At 42.3% G+C, this 17,029-nt stretch overlaps 2 protein-coding genes across 3 annotated transcripts in view; one reads left to right on the top strand and one right to left on the bottom strand.

Moving 5' to 3' along the window:
• The window catches only part of SLC26A5 (solute carrier family 26 member 5), a 33,643-nt gene extending 26,524 nt beyond the window's left edge, over window positions 1–7,119 (top strand). For both annotated transcript variants that reach the window (XM_035127393.3, XM_088652143.1), the window contains exons 15-19: window positions 335–427; window positions 1,381–1,491; window positions 4,516–4,719; window positions 5,279–5,333; window positions 6,403–7,119. In XM_035127393.3, the coding sequence (XP_034983284.3) occupies window positions 335–427; window positions 1,381–1,491; window positions 4,516–4,719; window positions 5,279–5,333; window positions 6,403–6,551 (612 nt within the window). In that variant the 3' untranslated portion in view covers window positions 6,552–7,119. The remainder of the gene's footprint in view (window positions 1–334; window positions 428–1,380; window positions 1,492–4,515; window positions 4,720–5,278; window positions 5,334–6,402) is intronic.
• Window positions 7,120–7,792: 673 nt separating this feature from the next.
• PSMC2 (proteasome 26S subunit, ATPase 2) lies at window positions 7,793–16,743 on the bottom strand. The gene is made up of 12 exons (XM_035127394.3): window positions 16,610–16,743; window positions 15,329–15,366; window positions 14,662–14,743; window positions 14,016–14,115; window positions 13,357–13,488; window positions 11,990–12,062; window positions 11,746–11,841; window positions 10,838–11,002; window positions 10,284–10,371; window positions 9,396–9,598; window positions 8,181–8,277; window positions 7,793–8,076 (listed from the first exon to the last, which is right to left on the bottom strand). Exons 1-12 carry the CDS (start codon window positions 16,677–16,679, stop codon window positions 7,919–7,921), a joined length of 1,302 nt encoding a protein of 433 aa, XP_034983285.1. The 5' UTR covers window positions 16,680–16,743; the 3' UTR covers window positions 7,793–7,918.
• Window positions 16,744–17,029: the final 286 nt, after the last annotated feature.

Raw genomic sequence — 17,029 nt, 5'->3', positions numbered from 1 at the left:
AGGTTGCCCTCCTTCATTGGGATAGGAACTGACCCAGGTGGAGATTCCAAGGCCATTTCCTGTCAAGTAGATCCTCATTGCAGGAAGCAAGGAAGTTGGGAGCTAGAGGAACAAAATGTGTGTTAGTGGAGTGGAAAAGATCACCACAAAAATCTGGAGTTTAATCTTGCCCTTTCCCACCTCCCCCTACTCCCATGTGTACTATATGACCCCTGGGCAGCATGTTCCAGCATGATGGACAATAGGTACTTAAGCTCTAATGATTGTTTATTTGGTAGCAATATAAACAAGTTGAGGAATATGTGCTTTCTTAATTAAAAGAATCTCTCCTTAGGTGAAAGAATGCCCTGGAATCAAAATATTCCAGGCAAATGCCTCGCTCTATTTTGCGAATAGTGATTTATATATCAATGCACTGAAGAAAAAGGTGAGGAACAGCAATTCATTTCTACTCTCTGTCCTATTGAAAAATGCTATGACTGCCATTTCACACTGCAGGGAATTACATATTTGACTACTCCCCTGTCTAAAAAGGAAAAATAAATCTATGTACTGTACAGACAACACTTGGATTCTAGACCAATGTTCTTCTCGATATGCTAGCTTTTTACAGGCAGGGTGGTGTTTGTTTCTTAGGCATGGGAGCACTGATTCTGTTCACCCATTCTGGTTTTTCACCTGTAGTCTGAGAAGGTACAACCCAGCAACAGAGTTATTTATGTGAGTTTTCTGATGAAGTGTTTCATCTCTAAGCCACCCATGTCACATTTGGGTGTGTTAGGAAAGCCTTCTGTCTCAGCCGGCCCGAGCTAAGAATAGTTGGATTAGTTCTTGAAGCATTTGAACATAGCTCCATTCTCAAGCATAAATTTGTGTTTTGTTTTGATTTTTACCCCACACATACACAGAATCTAATTTGACACACTTACAAGTTACCTTGCTTGTTACTGGCATTAAACATAGAGGTCCTATATGTTGCTATACTGGTGTATCTCTTCCCTTACACCTCAAATCAGGTGGAGTAGTGATATTGGAAGCTCCAGGGATGTTACTGTAATAGGTAGTGCTTGTTAAAACCAAATAAAAGCTCTGTTTTCTAGTATTCCCTGCCCCCCCTTTCTCTTTCCTAAGTAGCAGTTCCATTAAAAAGATTTTTTCCAGTGTAAATTCTCCAATTTGGCAGGTGAGTTAATTTTACTTCCTTAATAGCTGCTGAAAGGTGACCTTTTAAAAGGCAAACAAAGAATCCTGCAGCACCTTAAAGGATAATGAATGTTGTTATGGCAGAAACCCATTGCTTGGTTACCACTTTATAAAGATGAATCTTATCTGGGGTTTGTTTGTTTGTTTGTTTGTTTGCCTGCCTTATTTCTGCTATAGACTGGTGTTGATCCCTGTGCAGTCTTGGCAGCAAGGAAGAAAGCCCAGAAAAGGCACAAAAAGGAACTGAAGCACCTTCATGAACAAAAGGAAAAAGCAGTCCTGAAAGTGGTAAGCCTTGCAAGTGTTTCCTAGCACAGGCTCTGGCTCCTCGTTGTTGTTGTTTAGTCATGTCCGACTCTTTGTGACCCCATGGACCATAGCACGCCAGGAGAAGGAACTGGCAAGCCACTCCAGTATCCCTGCCAAGAAAACTCCATGGACAAAGACAACAGGCTCCTCCTTAGCAGTGATTTAATAAATTGAGAACCAGCCTTGGGAATGCATTCTTCCTCCTCCAAATTTCTCTTCATGCAAAGCATTAATTCCCCCCTCCTGCTGCTAACTGAAATGTCTGCTGTATTTGCCGAATGTTAGTTGGGTTTCCAGTTTGCCTGGATCTAAAATTATAGTTTGTACAGAAACCTGGTTAGCATTAACCAAGGTTGAGATAAATGCTGGCATTTTACTTAATCAGTGGGAAGAAAGGAAATTCATTTAAGAGAAGGGTCAGATGAAGGAGTATCATGTTCTTGAGGCTGGTGCTATCCATAGGCTATGTTTTGATAGTTGGCTACCCTTGTGCGGTATTATGCATGATTTTTACAAGGGTGTCAGTGCAATAGGAACATAAAGGTGTGTGTTTAGTGCAGCTAAGGCTGTTTGATTGACAATTTTGCATTTCCTTTATGAGGGAGGGAGGGAATACTCAGGAATTAAATGGGTCTGTTTCAAGTCCATTACGACATGCAGCATGTGAGCAACAGTTTGCCTTAATAGAATTTCTGTTAAATGCAAACATTGGGATTTGGGGAGAGTGCTGGTGACATGTGATATGAATAGGGAGCAAGATATGGATCAAAACTAGCTGTTACTTTTGTTGCTTGACCACACTTCCCCCTTGTGGTGCAGAATGAAACTGTTGCATCAAGAGAGAGAGTTACCATCATTGTTCCTCCTGCTGATCTAACAAAAGAAGATTTTACTGTTCCAGAGAGGCATACCTGTACAAAAACAAAGAATGACTGGAGAATTATGTTTTAAATTCAGACTTGTTTTAGAATGAGGATATCCTAAGGGCAGATTCACACACCTGTTTTTGAAGGGAAAAGAGACATCATAATCCTGTAAAACTCACCCTGCCATGAGCAGAGGTGCCAACTTCTGAGGGAGGGGGGCATGTTGTGTTGTGTGTGATGATAGGGCATCAGGAGGCAGCAGGGGTAGAGCCGAACACAACAGCACTGTGGCTTCAATGGCCAGGGCTCCTTCTCCTGCTGTCACGACCACCTGGGAGCTGCTTCCCTGCTCCTTCTCCTCCATGGCAGGAAGAGGAGGAGCTGGCCACTGAAGCCATGTCACACTTGGCCTCCTCTGTCACCTTTTGAACATGCCCCCCCAAATATTGGGGATTGGCCCCTAAGAGATGGTGCTTCTGTCCTTGTAAGACAAGTTTTTCATATCCCAACATTGTGCTTAGTTTCTACTGTAGTGTGTTTCAGGCTGAAGTAACTAGATTTTTTTAAAAGGTGGGCTCTTTCAATTGGATTTTTGCATATCAAGGGGGTGATTCTTCCCAACACATATGCTTGAGAGAAAGGACCAGAGCCTCTCCACCCACCCCGATTCCACATATAGAAGCTGACTTGACAGGAATGAAGTAGAATTTATTTCAACACTAGTAATGGGGCAGCATCCTCCACACCTGAAAGAAGCAGGCTGGTCGAGGAGGCAGCACACACAGCTTTATCCTCCAATGGAGGCAGCAGCCAGTAGAATTAGGAAGGCTCCCTAAGGCAGTGTTTCACCCTAGCTATTGGTAGGGCCGGCTTTTGATCTTTCACATCAAAATTATCAGGGAGTTGGCCCCCAAAAGGCAACAAAAGAAGTTGAGTTGGCTGCAGTCCTATACTCATGTACTTGGGAGTAAGCCTTATAAATAGGACTTCTGCATAGAAATGTGATGAGCTCAGCACCTCAGTTACTGCTCACGCCGATGTGCCCGCTTTCACTTAAATATATTGCCCCCACCTCACTGAACAACCTTTTACCTGAAGGCTTAAAAACAAAACCTAACTATCCCAGAGTATCCTTCAGGGGATCTTTGTGAAGGGGATGACTAATAAGTTGGAGTCTCAAGCGAGTGTTCTTTAAATAAACAATAAAGATTTATTTTTAAAACAAAGTAGTATAATACAAGTGGAGAAACATAGGTTACTTCAAAAATAATACGCTAGTTCATTTCAATTCGTTTTCAGAGGTTTCGGCTTTATACTGTAGTTTGGTTCCTTTGCCACTACCCACCCCTTTAACAACTCCAGCTCCTCAAGTACTTTCAATAGTAGTCCTAAGGGCTCACCACACACCCCTTCCTTCACTGGGTTTTGAGAGTCTCTTCTTTCCTCAGAAGTGTCTCTCCCCTCCAGACTAGTTTGAGACCTAAGTAGACTGATCTTTTCCAGCTCCTACTTCTCCTGTTTCACCCTCAGTCTCCCAGCAAGATTTGGTCCTATTATTCCTGCAGGACACTACACTCAGTCCTTCACTGTACACTCGGAGTGGATGTTTTCTCCAGAACCAACTCTCCTTCCTCAACACTCTCTGTATTTCAACCTGACTCCCATCCTATCTCCCTACCTAACTCCCAACCTCTCCAACCTCCCTCCTCAACCACCTCAACTCAACCACCCACTTAACCACACTAACCCTATCTCCCTCCAAAGCCTCTCCTTTTAAACTTTTCCTCCTAGAACCACAGCCAATCAGAGGCTGCCATTCTTCAACCATTTGCTGGCGGGAGAAAAAAGTAGAAATAAACACTTGTGTTTCCGTCACAACATGTCTCCTTATATAGTAACGCTGATACTTGTCCTTTGATATTTCCTAATTTGTATGTAAACAATGAGAGCTCTCTAGATAAAGATTTACATAGTCAACCCTTTACATTCATTTACACAGAGAACAAGTGTGCATGCTATTTATGATTATGATTATATTATTATGTAGAGATAATATGACATCCTGTGCTGATTGTAGGAGTCTGAAAGAAGCAAAAACCTGTATTTAAGTCTGGTATTTGTTTATCTTTTGTGAAAGACAAACTACACAGAGAACAGTGTGAAACATGAAGTAATGAATGACGAACTGCCACTCAATGGAAAGTTCTCTGCAACTATACAGGACTCTTCTCCCGATGAGCTCGAGCGCTTTATGGAGCCAGTGACCAATATTCACACAATCATTTTGGATTGTTCACCTGTGAACTTCATGGATTCAGTTGGAGTCAAAGCCCTAAATTCAGTACGTAGCATCTTATCTCATTGCCATATCCTACACTTAATACCTTGCTACCAGAATACATTTTGCTGCTTTAAGGCAAAGCTTCATGCATCCACGTACCAAGTGAAGAGAATGAGGCCAAAGGAAGTTCTCTTGCACAAGACCATGCACAGCTCATGTCCATTTCAAAGAGGCTTGCACAGGAGAACTTCCTGCTGTCTTACACCTCAAAACAGGGTGGGAGGATTTGTGGCCTTCCAAGTGTCACTGGTCAGCCAGTAATCAAAGATGATGGGAGTTACAGTCCAGAAAAATCTGGGGGAGCACAGGCTCCCTAGCTATTTAAGCTGCAATCCTACAGACACTTAACCTGAGAGTAAGTCCCATTCAACTTGAAAGGACTTAGCTTCAGCGTAGGCATGCAAAGGATTGCACTTCTAAGCACCATACTCCTTGCCTCCCAATTTCTCTTTGTATTTTTAGAATAACTGCTCAATTTTAAAAGGGCATGTGTATGTTATGACGATGACTTTTAAAATACATATATATTAACTGCAAATTAATTTCTGCACTGTTGTAGATCATAAAAGAATATGGAGAAATAGGAATCTCAGTGTATATCAGCGGCTGCAATGGTAAGCCTGTTTGACGGTGGGAAATCATGGACATGCTGTGGTCACTTTTGACTCCCCCCCCCTCATATCTAGCCTTGCATCATATAATCTAACTGGCAGCAGCTCTCTAAGGCCTGAGCCAAATATTGGTCTACTGCCTGATTGTACATAGCAAAGATGCTAAGTATTGGGATTGCACCTAATACCTAGATGCCAAAAACATGCTGTTACTGATGTGTGGCTTCCTGATCAACCCCATATCATACAAACTATGCCTGTCTCTCCTTTCTGCCTGAAGTGCAGATGAAGTGATTGTAACACAAGCAAATTCAGCTAAAGAACAACAGGAGAAAGTGCTAATGTAAATCCTAGCAAACCTACAACTGTTGAAGATAAACCCAAGAATGAGATACTTGGTCCTTACCTTTGCCTGTGTAACTGCTGGCATTTTTGAAGAAACAGGAGAGGATCTTGTTAGTTGGTTGGTTAACACACTAGTTGCTGTTAAAAGAACAGCCTGGAGGCTGTATGGAGCCCTGTGACTTTTGATCCACTTTTATCCAGCTGTTTTTTAAACTCGGCAGTGCCCTCTAGTGTGCCCAAAGGTGCTCTTTGGCTTGCAGACCTCAAGGGTGCTTGAACGGACACAAACACCTCTTCACAGCCATGGGAGTTAGAAATGGTGTCTTAAAATATAACAATTTTGTGGGCCATGTCCAATGCTGCAACACCAATGAAGCCACCAACTTCAGGGCATGGATCAAAGCTTCCTATTCCTCTCATCTCCTCACATGGTGTGAAGTTCCATTGTGAGTGGACATCCTTGTGTTGATGAAACTAGTTAGTTGAATGCCACTCAGTTTCCCCCATACTGGGACACTAGAAATACAGCCGTAGCTCTTATATTGCACCTGGAACAAAGCACACACCACCCATTGTATGCCTTGTTCCTCCTCCAGCTACATAGGCAGGTGTGTGAGCTTTTGCATAGGTAAGTTGTTTAGTCAGATGACAGCAACGAAATAAAAAGGCCTTACAATTTTATACACACACACACCCCTTTAAAGCTCTCTTTTTCTTTTCTACCTAGGATCAGTTGTGGAGAACCTTGCTAGACTACATTTCTTTGACAATGCTGCTCAAAGAGACTTGTTGTTTCCCAGCATCCATGATGCTGTCCTCTTCAGCCAACTGAAAGGCCTCTCAGCCTTGCAGGCTCCTGTAGATGTTGTGTTGTGAACTCCTGCATCATAAATTGTATGGTGGTGCATTGATTAACTTCCAAGGGCTTCTCTTTAATACTTAATTTGCACAGATTATACAGAGCCTAAGATTAGCTAGTCTTACGGGTATGTGACACAGTAGTAGGGCCACCTTGTTTTCTGCCAGGATGCTCTCTGAAGAATTTGAAGCCTTAATACTTTCAAAAATTGAAGTCGGGTATAGCCTGAACTGGTTTGTACAAAAAAAGAAGACTCGTGTATTTTCCTGAAAGCATCCTAAAAGATTTGGGAGTTTCTTTTTTGTTGTTCAGAAATGTGCCAGCAGATGAGATATTGCACTACATGGATTTTTTAGCACTGTGGATTACTGAAAAGAGTTCAGATGATGCGGCAAGCCTGGAAGACATGGACTGCTTGCTACTTTCCTTTGATGCTTTATTGTGGAGGCATTGTTGTAAAATGTATTCTTGTACCATCTACTGAAGAATTGCACTGCACAATATCTTTCAAATGTTCAGCACTGGCTTTCAAAACTACATTTTATGTAGTCAGTTTTTAAAATCCCATAAAAGCCATTTTTTGCAGCTTGTGTTAAGTTCTTCCATTTCCCTTCTGCTTATTTTTAGATGTTATGGTAGTTAAGATAGGCACTGTCAAAGTGTCACATACCTATAGGTTAAAGGTTTTGTGACTGGAATGGTGCCCTGAGACAGTAATGTCTATTTTTCTTTTTTAAAGGGGGGGGCAGTGATCTAGTCTGATTAAGCATATTGCTATGGTAATTCAAGCATATAATGAAAAACCTTTTACACATTTCCTCCTAAATGACACCAGAATCTGATACAAAAAGGCTGAAGCCCACAGCATCAGCTTTAATTTCACTTATTATCAGGCCAAACATTGGTGCCAGTCTGGAGTGAATGTTGGGTTTTTGGGTGTTAACTACAAACTCCCATCTGGTGTATCAATTACCCAGTTTGTGGGGCACTGTAAAAAACAGGTTTTCACTGCAAAATGACTCCAAAACTCTGGCACCAGTTTCAAGGAAATCCCATATGTTGGGGTTTGTTCTTAATGAAGCTACCATATACTCCACTTTCAATGAGGTAGTTACTGATTTCACAGTGCTGTACAAGGTATGTCCCACTCAAAAGCTTGTGGAAAAGAAGAGGTGCTCCCAAACAGGGTTCATTAGATCTGGGAAGGGTAATATGCAGTTAAACATTTTTACTGAATATCATAATGAACTACACCATGTAACTTGGAATATTCCATTTATTTCTACTAGTCCAACTTGTTACACCACACACACGAACTAGAACTCTTGATATTACTCTGCATAATGTTAGCCATATAAAGGAGATTTCTCAGTGGTATCTAGAATCAGTTGTAAGTCATATAGCGAGGTGTAGCACTGAATTTGGCATATGACTTGATTACTTTGTTCACAGCTTCCAAGAAATCTTTTTCAGTGGCAATCTTTCTCCTTGCTCTGATGGCAAACATACCTGCCTCTGTACAAACACTTCGAATTTCAGCACCTTGCAAGGAAGAACAGTAGATGTAAAAACAATCTGAAACACTATCACCACCAAACGGGGTGGTGGGGAGAGAGAACGAACAAGAACTATGATGTTTGACTTACCAGTGCTGTTAGGGCACAGTCGAGCTAGCAACTCAAATCTTATGTCTCTTTCAACACTCATTGAACGGGCATGTATCTTGAAGATGTGAGTTCGTCCCTTAAAAACAACCACAGACAAAGCATAAGGGCTTCATCCCCTTGTTGCCAACTACACAACACATCAGTGTTGGGAAGGCCAAAGACAAAAGTCAGCAGGGCAACAGATGTGACTTGTAATTTGGTACAGTGTTACAGTCCAGCCACACACCCCTCCACCATTCAAGCAAGGGACATTGTCAGTTTAGAAACACATTCCGGTTAGGCAAAAAGCACTTGAGGGTACAGAGTAGGACCAGTGGCCTGGGGAAAATTCAGGGGGCCAAAAAGACAGGCCTGGAGAGCTGCCCGATACTCCCCCATCTTTGATGTCTAGTGATGCAGCTTGGGAGTAAAGCAGTTGCTCAGCCAATGCGATTTACCCTTTGAAGGGACAACAATGGGGAAATGCATCCTTAGGCAACTGCTGAGGCTCCAGCACTTTGGAAAGGTCCAGAGCTGCTATACTGCAACCATCTCCTTGCCCACCAGCCTCCACTAATCCCTTATCTGCCCCTTCTCCTGAGGAAGAGGGGAGGTGAGTGAGCAGGAGGCAGCAGCTGCTGGCTCATGGGTTCAAGCCCCAGAGTCAAATGTTGGGTGAAAGATTTCTGCAGTGCAGGAAATTGGACTAGATGATCTTTGTGGACCTTTCAAACTCTACAATTCTATGAAATAAAAACCTGCACTTTCCCTTAAGGCTTCATACTTTCCTACTGCCTATGCTGTTGTCCATCTCACCCCCACAGAACAACAGGAAGCGCAGACAGAATCCTGTGGCATCTTCAAGACAAGCACATCACAGTACCACCTTTTGTGGGCTGGACTGCAATATTATTTTCCTTTTTGTTAACTGCTACAACACAGAGTTACTCTTTTGGAATTTGTCACTAGACAGAAGCACCAGGTCAAATACATAATTTGAAATAGAATCAGGCAAGAAACAAGACAGACAGGAAAGGACTAAAATTGCCCGCCATAATCCTTTTGACAAGAAAGAATCAGCTACGGTGCAAAATGACTATTTGATCAAATCCATTTTCTGAGAGCTAATAGAAAAAATTCTCACCTTCAGTCCTTCAAGTTCTAATAAATGTGTTCTTATTGACTTCACTTAGTATCAAAATAAAATCGTCTAACCTCCAGATCTGGCAGGCTAAATTCTATCTTTCTATCCAGTCTTCCAGGCCTCATCAGTGCTGGATCCAAAGTATCAGGTCTGTTGGTTGCCATCAGTACTTTAATGTTGCCTCTTGGATCAAAGCCATCAAGCTGGTTTATCAATTCTAGCATAGTGCGCTGGACTTCATTGTCCCCTCCAGCTCCATCATCAAAGCGAGCCCCTAGAAAGAGACAGCAGGAGAAACACGTAAGGCACCCTTGTTAACTGTACCCCCAAAACAAGAAAATGTCATTCAAGTGTACTCCCTTACCATGTTATCTGTGGATATTGAAGTAAATCAAAATATCACATTCTTTTTTTACAAAAAGGATATTACTAGCAGGATATACTTTTCCTTGTTCTTTGCTGGTGCTACAGAGACCAGCATGAAGTAGCACAGCAGAGAGGACAAATATCAAGTTGCTTCTGCCATTCTATTACCTAATCTTCCAAACAGACTAACCTGACAAAGAGAAAGGGGACCTGGTTTGAATGATAAATTCACCTATGCTTTAATATGAGCAGGGTGCTAGGCCACACTTACTTACTTCCCTGTTCCTGCTGTTGCTGCACCAGACAAAAACAAGCCAGGGTGTGGCTTGTTGTTATGCAAAAACTCGAGCTAGTGGTTTGTTTCTCTCCAAACACACCAGGCATCCTGGTGCTAAGCCAGGCATCCCCAAACTGTGGCCCTCCAGATGTTTTGGCCTACAACTCCCATGATCCCTAGCTAACAGGACCAGTGGTCAGGGAAGATGGGGATTGTAGTCCAAAACATCTGGAGGGCCGAAGTTTGGGGGTGCCTGTTGTACTCCAGTTTCTGAAGAGCACCAACTTGGTGAAGGCTGATGTAAGGTGATACCAACCTCCAATAGCATCAATTTCATCAAAGAAGATAAGGCAAGCTTTTTTTGTTCTGGCCATTTCAAAGAGTTCCCGAACCATTCGAGCACCCTATTAAAAGAAAGGCAGACGGTTTACTTTCATATAAAGCCAACTGTCACTTGAGTTAAGAGTATTTAAAGTAAATATTAAAACTTCCAAATGAATCTACAGAACCAAGAGGTAAGACTGTGCTCGTTATGGAACATCATTTTAGTTGCAGTTTCTTCCAGGACATAACTAGTGCCTGGCTGTCCCAACTCTTGTGAATAGCCTACTGTACATCATACAGTATCTCACATACCCTACATAAAAAGACAGGCTTCAGATTCTGTATGCCCCAAACTGCCAGAGGAGTGAACAAATATATAAAGAGGTCCAGGTTTCTAATCATACTGTATAGTATTACATGCAAAGACTCTTATCCTCCTCTTCAGGATAACTTAAAAGAGATTTAAAGTATAGTTTAAGCAGGCTTTCTGGAAACTCCTGACCTCCCCCAGTATAGATGCACAGACATGTTCCCTCTTTTCATTACCTCTCCTACGTATTTCTGCACCAGCTCAGATCCAATCACTCGGATGAAGCAGGCATCAGTCCTATTAGCAACAGCACGAGCACAGAGAGTTTTTCCTGTCCCCGGCGGGCCAAAGAGAAGCACTCCTTTAGGGGGCTCGATCCCCAGATTGACAAATCGTTCTGGCTGTAGTGGTAGGGAGACAGTAAGTTTAAAAGTTGCACAGACAGGATGAAACGCAGTAGCTTTCCCTGGCCCTAGACTGGACCCAATGGCAGCCAAAGCCCTGCAGGAACCCAAGCTTGCCACAGCAGTACAATTTTAGTACTATCAATGAACTGCCAGGAAATCTTCCATTTTAAAAGTAGTGCACAAGTCAAGAAGGGACCCAGTGGCAAGAAAGCTGTGAAGCACAGAGTAACAAGAGAGTCAGTGCAAAGCCAATGGGAAGGCACTGAAGCTTCAATAATGTAAGCAGATAAAGACATTTCCCTTTGCCATCCCCCTTCTCCAAGTCTCCAATGGTCCATGCTCCCTGCCATTTCACAAAGACAGCACTGCCCTATTCAAGCAGTCAGCTTGATCACAGGAGGATACTAACAGGATAGCATCTCTGTGAATACCTAATACTAGTGTGACAGACTACAAAAGGGCATTGTTCTTGTGCCCCACTTGCAGCAGCCTAGAAGAGAAATTTCCAAAACAGTGGACTGGATGAAGTTTTGTCAGATCTAACAAAACAATTCATACTTTCCTCGAAAGGTGAACAAAGGGAACATCCTAAATCTTGACAATTGAAACGTAAATTGATTTAAAAGCCTTTTGACTACTGAATAATTTAGGCTCTTGCGGTATATGCAATTAGCCCTTGAAAGCTGTAAGAGGAAGAAAATCAGCAGATCACACACACTTTCTATTACAATACTTACATGAAGCAAGGGTGTTTCTACCACCTCTCTTAGCTTCTCAATCTGTTCTTTACAACCTCCAACATCACTGTAGGTGACATCAGGCTTTTCCTCTACCTTTGTTACAAAACAGATGTGCACACATCTTTGTTATTTGCAATAAAAAAATTTTTTAACAGATCTTATGAAATAAGAAGAGCAGGTTACAATGAAGTCAGATTACAAAGGTAAACAATCAAAGGCCAATAGTAATAAGAGTTCTTACCTGCATCATAGTAACAGTTGGATCAATCTTTGGAGGCAGAGGGATATGAATTTGATACTTGTTTCTGTCAACACTGCAGAAATAGAATACAAATGCACATTACCTCCACAGGGGCAAACTCTCTCTTCATAGGGGGTCTGGTAAAAGCATCCTTCAACCATGGCAGAGTGCATAGACTGCAGCCACAGAAACGTAACAGCTTTTCTCCATTTGATACTGGTGAAGCTGGTTACATAGTGAGGGCGAGGGGTCAGAATGGGTAGCTTGGAATACCAAGGGCCACATTTGGACAGATGGATATGCCATGTGGCACCACAGACTGAAGGAATCCAGGTGGAGGGACAACTTGTTCAATTCTTGTCAGTCTCCTACCATTTCTCCAGGGAACTCATATGCTCCACTTTCGTATCATGTTTGGCTATGTTGCTAGGTTCAATGGTGACCTTGTTTGTTGCCTTGTATTTTAAGCCTTGATCAAGTGATCACACTCTACAGATGGTCTGAAAATTAAAACTTGTCCAATTTTAGCTGGATTAAGCCTCAAGCGCCATTTAGTTCAGGATCTAGAAAATAATTTCCTTTAGTTATCAGTTGGTCCCTAACTGGCATTTTGACATTTAAAGCTTTACATGATAGAGACCCTGTTTATCTGATGCCCCCTCTCCTCCATCCCATGCATTAAGAGCTTCTTTCAAGAAGCCCCATTGTCTGAAGGCAGGATCCAGAGCCTTCTCCATGGTAGTATCCCAGCTGTGAAATTTACTGCCTAGGGATAAGGCACTCCCCATGCTCTCCATTCTTGTTCTCTTTTAGAAGGCAGGCAAAGATTATTTTCTTTCAGAAAATGTTTGTTGACTTGTACTCTCATTTTCATCTGGGAATTATTTAAATCCTTACGTATGACGTTGATATTGTTTGTGTTCCATTTTACGAGCTTGTTGTATTTTACTCTACCATTTTTTTCTATTATAAACCTCTCAGGGAATTTTGTTATGCAGCGATGTAAGAATATACTATTTCAGTTTCCAGTCCCAAATCAAAGTGCTGGCTCATTGGATGTTAGACTGGCCCCTTGCATGTATTTTAGGCAGGCAATCAAATATGTTTATACCGCTTGAAAACTATTTCACTTGTTCTACCATGGCTTGTTCGAATGTATTCCATCTTTTAATTGCATTGTGATTTTATAAACCACCTTGGGAGCCCTGTTTAGGGCAGGAAGGCAACATATATATATATATATATATATATATATATATATATATATATATATTCCTATAAATATAAATGTGCATTCAATCCTCTAGACTCAATGGTTGGTCAAATAGCTCAAACTAAGAACAGTAAAAATACTGATGACAACTCACCCAACTCTCATCCCTTCTTCAATGTCAGTGGGTGCCACCTGATCACTAAGATCAACCACAAATTTGGCAAACTGCTTCACATTGATAATGTACTTGGGATCCTCAGAATCTGCATTGATTATCTTGGTGCATCTAACCAGAAGAGAAAAGTAATTAAACAAGCAATCTGTGAGCAAATGAGGGTTTAATGTGCCTGACAGCCAAGTGCCATTCGAAGTCCAGGTTGCTTGAAGAACTTACAAGAAGGATAAATTTCTGCTGCCCTTGCCTAGGTAACCATAACTAAAAACTCTTCCTTCTACCATATTTCTTTTTCTCCCTAAAACTTAAATAATCATGAACAGCATGAGAAATGGCACTTTAAATATCCAACTAAAGACTGCTTTCAGTGTAACCTACCCCACCCCCAGGGATTTCAAACACCCGGGCCTTAAGATATGATGTTAGAATGAAACATTAAATTAAAGCTCCTAGGAAACAGATAGATGCAAATAGCAAACTTTTGATATTCATGTTGTAGCACAACTCTGTATGCCCTATGTTACTTGTTTGCAACAGGGATTGCACATTACATGTGGAGGATAAAAGCAACGGCTATAATACTATGCATTTTTATAACTGTTTGCTCCTATGGCTGACCAGATAAAATATTTGCATACCTTGCCACTTGCAGTGGCTGCTCACTTTGAAGAGTTTGCTTATCTGCAGCGAGATCCCAGAGAGCAGGGGGAGCCAAGCCAGTGTCTGATTCCTTAATACCTAAAAAACAAAAGTGGAAAAAACACTTGCTTTGCCACTCAGGTCAATGCTATGCTATATACTCAAGCACTAGCTTGCTTCAATTAGTTTCAGCAGCAAATGCAACAAACATGACAAAAAGGAAAAACCACTCTGCCACTTGCATCAATGCTATGTAATACTCAACAGGTTTGCAAACCTTTCTGAGGGAGCATTTTAGGAGATTTAAACTGGGGGCTTTTAGGTCCCAGTCTTAACAATTACACCACACTAGATATTCAATTGTACATTGGTTATCCTTTTCCATGTCAGCTTCAACATCCCAATTGTTAAAACTAAGCCGCTCTTTCTATCTGAAAGCATCTCTTCTCTATTGTTTCCCCTTTCTCAATGCCCATGAAGGTTTCTTTGTGTACACTTCCTTTGTTTTGTTCAACAACCCCTCCTATTTGGAGTTTTTCTTGGGAGTGAGCAGTAATGAACCACAGGACCATATGCTCCATAACTGAAAGGGCAAGACTAAAATGAAAAAGATATATGCTTTCAATGAACCCCAAAAATACATACCTGTGAGCTCATTGATTTTCTTAAGCAGCTGCTGAATGTCATCTTCGACTTGCTTGATCTGCCTAGAGTATGTACTCTGGCCCTGGATTAGAAAAATCAAGGCAACTGGTGGATATATGAATAGGACTTTAATAGATACTTCCCAAATGCAGACCTATGAACATATAAACCTTATTGATCAGGCCACTGGTCAATCTAGCTTGGGAGTAGGCACTGCAGTTCTGCAAAGTTTCAAGCAGACGTTGAATTTTGTCACATCTTGTTAATCGTGAGCTATGAACCCTGTCGCAGCTCTTTGCAAATGAGACACATATTTACTTAAGTCCAACTGGGTCACCAATCTGCAATTTTCATCTTTTCACCAAACCACACGTGAAACTGTAATATTTAGGCTTTTGATTTGCTTATTCCAAATTGTATTTTGTTTTGAGGAGCTGTTACTTTAGATGAAAGTGAAATCTTCCAGCTGGAGCAGCAAAACTCACAAATTTATGCATATTTACTTAGAACTAAACCCTGCTGTTTTCAGTGAGGCTTACTCTCAAAGTATGTCTTTTAGGACTGTTTATTCCTCCCAGTTGGTTAATGTGGATGTTTCCCAAACATTCCAATATTAGTAGTGTGTGTGTAATTTTGCTATAAAGCTGTAACTGCAACAAATACTTACATAGGTTTTCAACAAAGCAATATCACCCTCATCCAAAGCTGAAAGACACATTACATAGATCATATTAAAAAGTGAAACAACTTCATTTTGTACTACTTCCCACCAACAGTCTGAAGACATAGCATCTGGACATAAGTTATTCTGTTTTATTATTTGCAAAAATGTATGCACTGTCAACATTAAACTATATATGGTGGTAAGCAGCGGAAAAGTAAAAATACAATTCTATCCATAAAATAAACACAACACAAACTGGTACATCAAATTAATACATCAACACTGTTAGATCATCACCTCAAAGCCTGAGTGAACAGGTGAATGTTAAGCAGGCATTTGTAGACATCTAACTGATGTACATGTCAAAGGGAAGGAATTGTCACACTAAAGGCTCTGATCTTAGTGGACATGACCAACTTTGGCTCCACAGAGTGCCTCTCCCAAGGACTGAAGTGACCCAAGGAAAGGGTGTATAATGTATAGCTTTCCCAAAGATAACCTGGTCCCAAGTTGTTCAGGGCTTCATATGTCAATAGCAAGACCTTAAACTTGGCAGGGCAGTGTAACAGCAGCCAGTGCCACAATTTAGCCACATCAGCAATATGGGGCTAACAAGAGCAACAGACCCTACAGGGTTAGAAGATGGAGCAAGCTTGTTTTCCCCTGCTCCGGTGGCTAAGACCCAAACTAACGGATTCAAGTTACAAGAAAGGAGATTCAGACTCAACATTAGGAAGAACTTTCTGATGGTGAGAGCAGTTTGACAGTGGACCGGTCTCCCTTGGGAGGTTGTGAACTTTCCTTCACTGGGGGTTTTTAAGCAGAGGGTGGATGACCCTGTCCTGTGTGCTTTAGCTGAGATTCTTGCATTGCAGGGGGTTGGACTGGATGACCCTTGGGCTCCCTTCCAATTCCAAGATGCTATGATTCTACGTTTAACGTAGGAGGCAGGATTTTAAATTAAATTGAATTCGTACACCGCCCTTCATCTGCAGATCTAAAACATCTGTAGGGTACCAGGGTTTGGGGGGGGGAGAGAAGGGTGGTTTGTGAAGCTGCCCAATGGGCAGAGCAAGTCGTGGCGCGGTGTTAGGATTAGGAAAAGGCCTACACACGACGGCTGGGCTGCGCGTTATCCAGGCGCAACAGTGGACCCGGCGCGGGGGGGGGGGGCGCGCAAATGAACAGAGGGGACTCCGGCACGCATGCGCACTGGAATCCCAACGGGCGACCAGGGAATAGGCGTCAGGGGGCTTTTCTTTTCCGCAGCAGCTCCTGACTCACCGCGGATGGGTTTGTCCTCCTTCTCCTCCTCTTTGGTTTTGCGTTGGTCGGTTCCCAGGTAATCCGGCATTGTTTCTCCCCCTCAGAGCTTCCTACAGCGGAGACTGCTTCTATCGGCGGCTGCTACTGCGCATGCGCATTACGCAGCATCTCCGAGCTTCTTCCTTCCGGGACTGAACGGGAAATGCGTCATTAGTATTTCCTGCCGCCGCCGGAAAAGACCCCTCTCCTCACGAGGGGAAGGAATAGGTCCTGGAGCGGCTCTGTAAGAAGTTGGGAAGAAAGTTTAAAGCGGTGCACGGCCGGATCTTCCGTTTCGAATATAATGCTCGTTTCCCCAAATTTTGCCCTCTCCGAGACACAGCGCGCGCCGCCCCGCCCCGCTGGATTCTGAATGCAGAGAATCATAGACTTGTGGAG

The sequence above is a fragment of the Zootoca vivipara genome, chromosome 9 (assembly GCF_965207765.1).
Source record: "Zootoca vivipara chromosome 9, rZooViv2.hap1.1, whole genome shotgun sequence".
Taxonomy (NCBI): Eukaryota; Metazoa; Chordata; class Lepidosauria; order Squamata; family Lacertidae; genus Zootoca; species Zootoca vivipara.
Note: the sequence above shows the minus strand (reverse complement) of the source record. Positions and strands in the feature narration are given on the sequence as shown.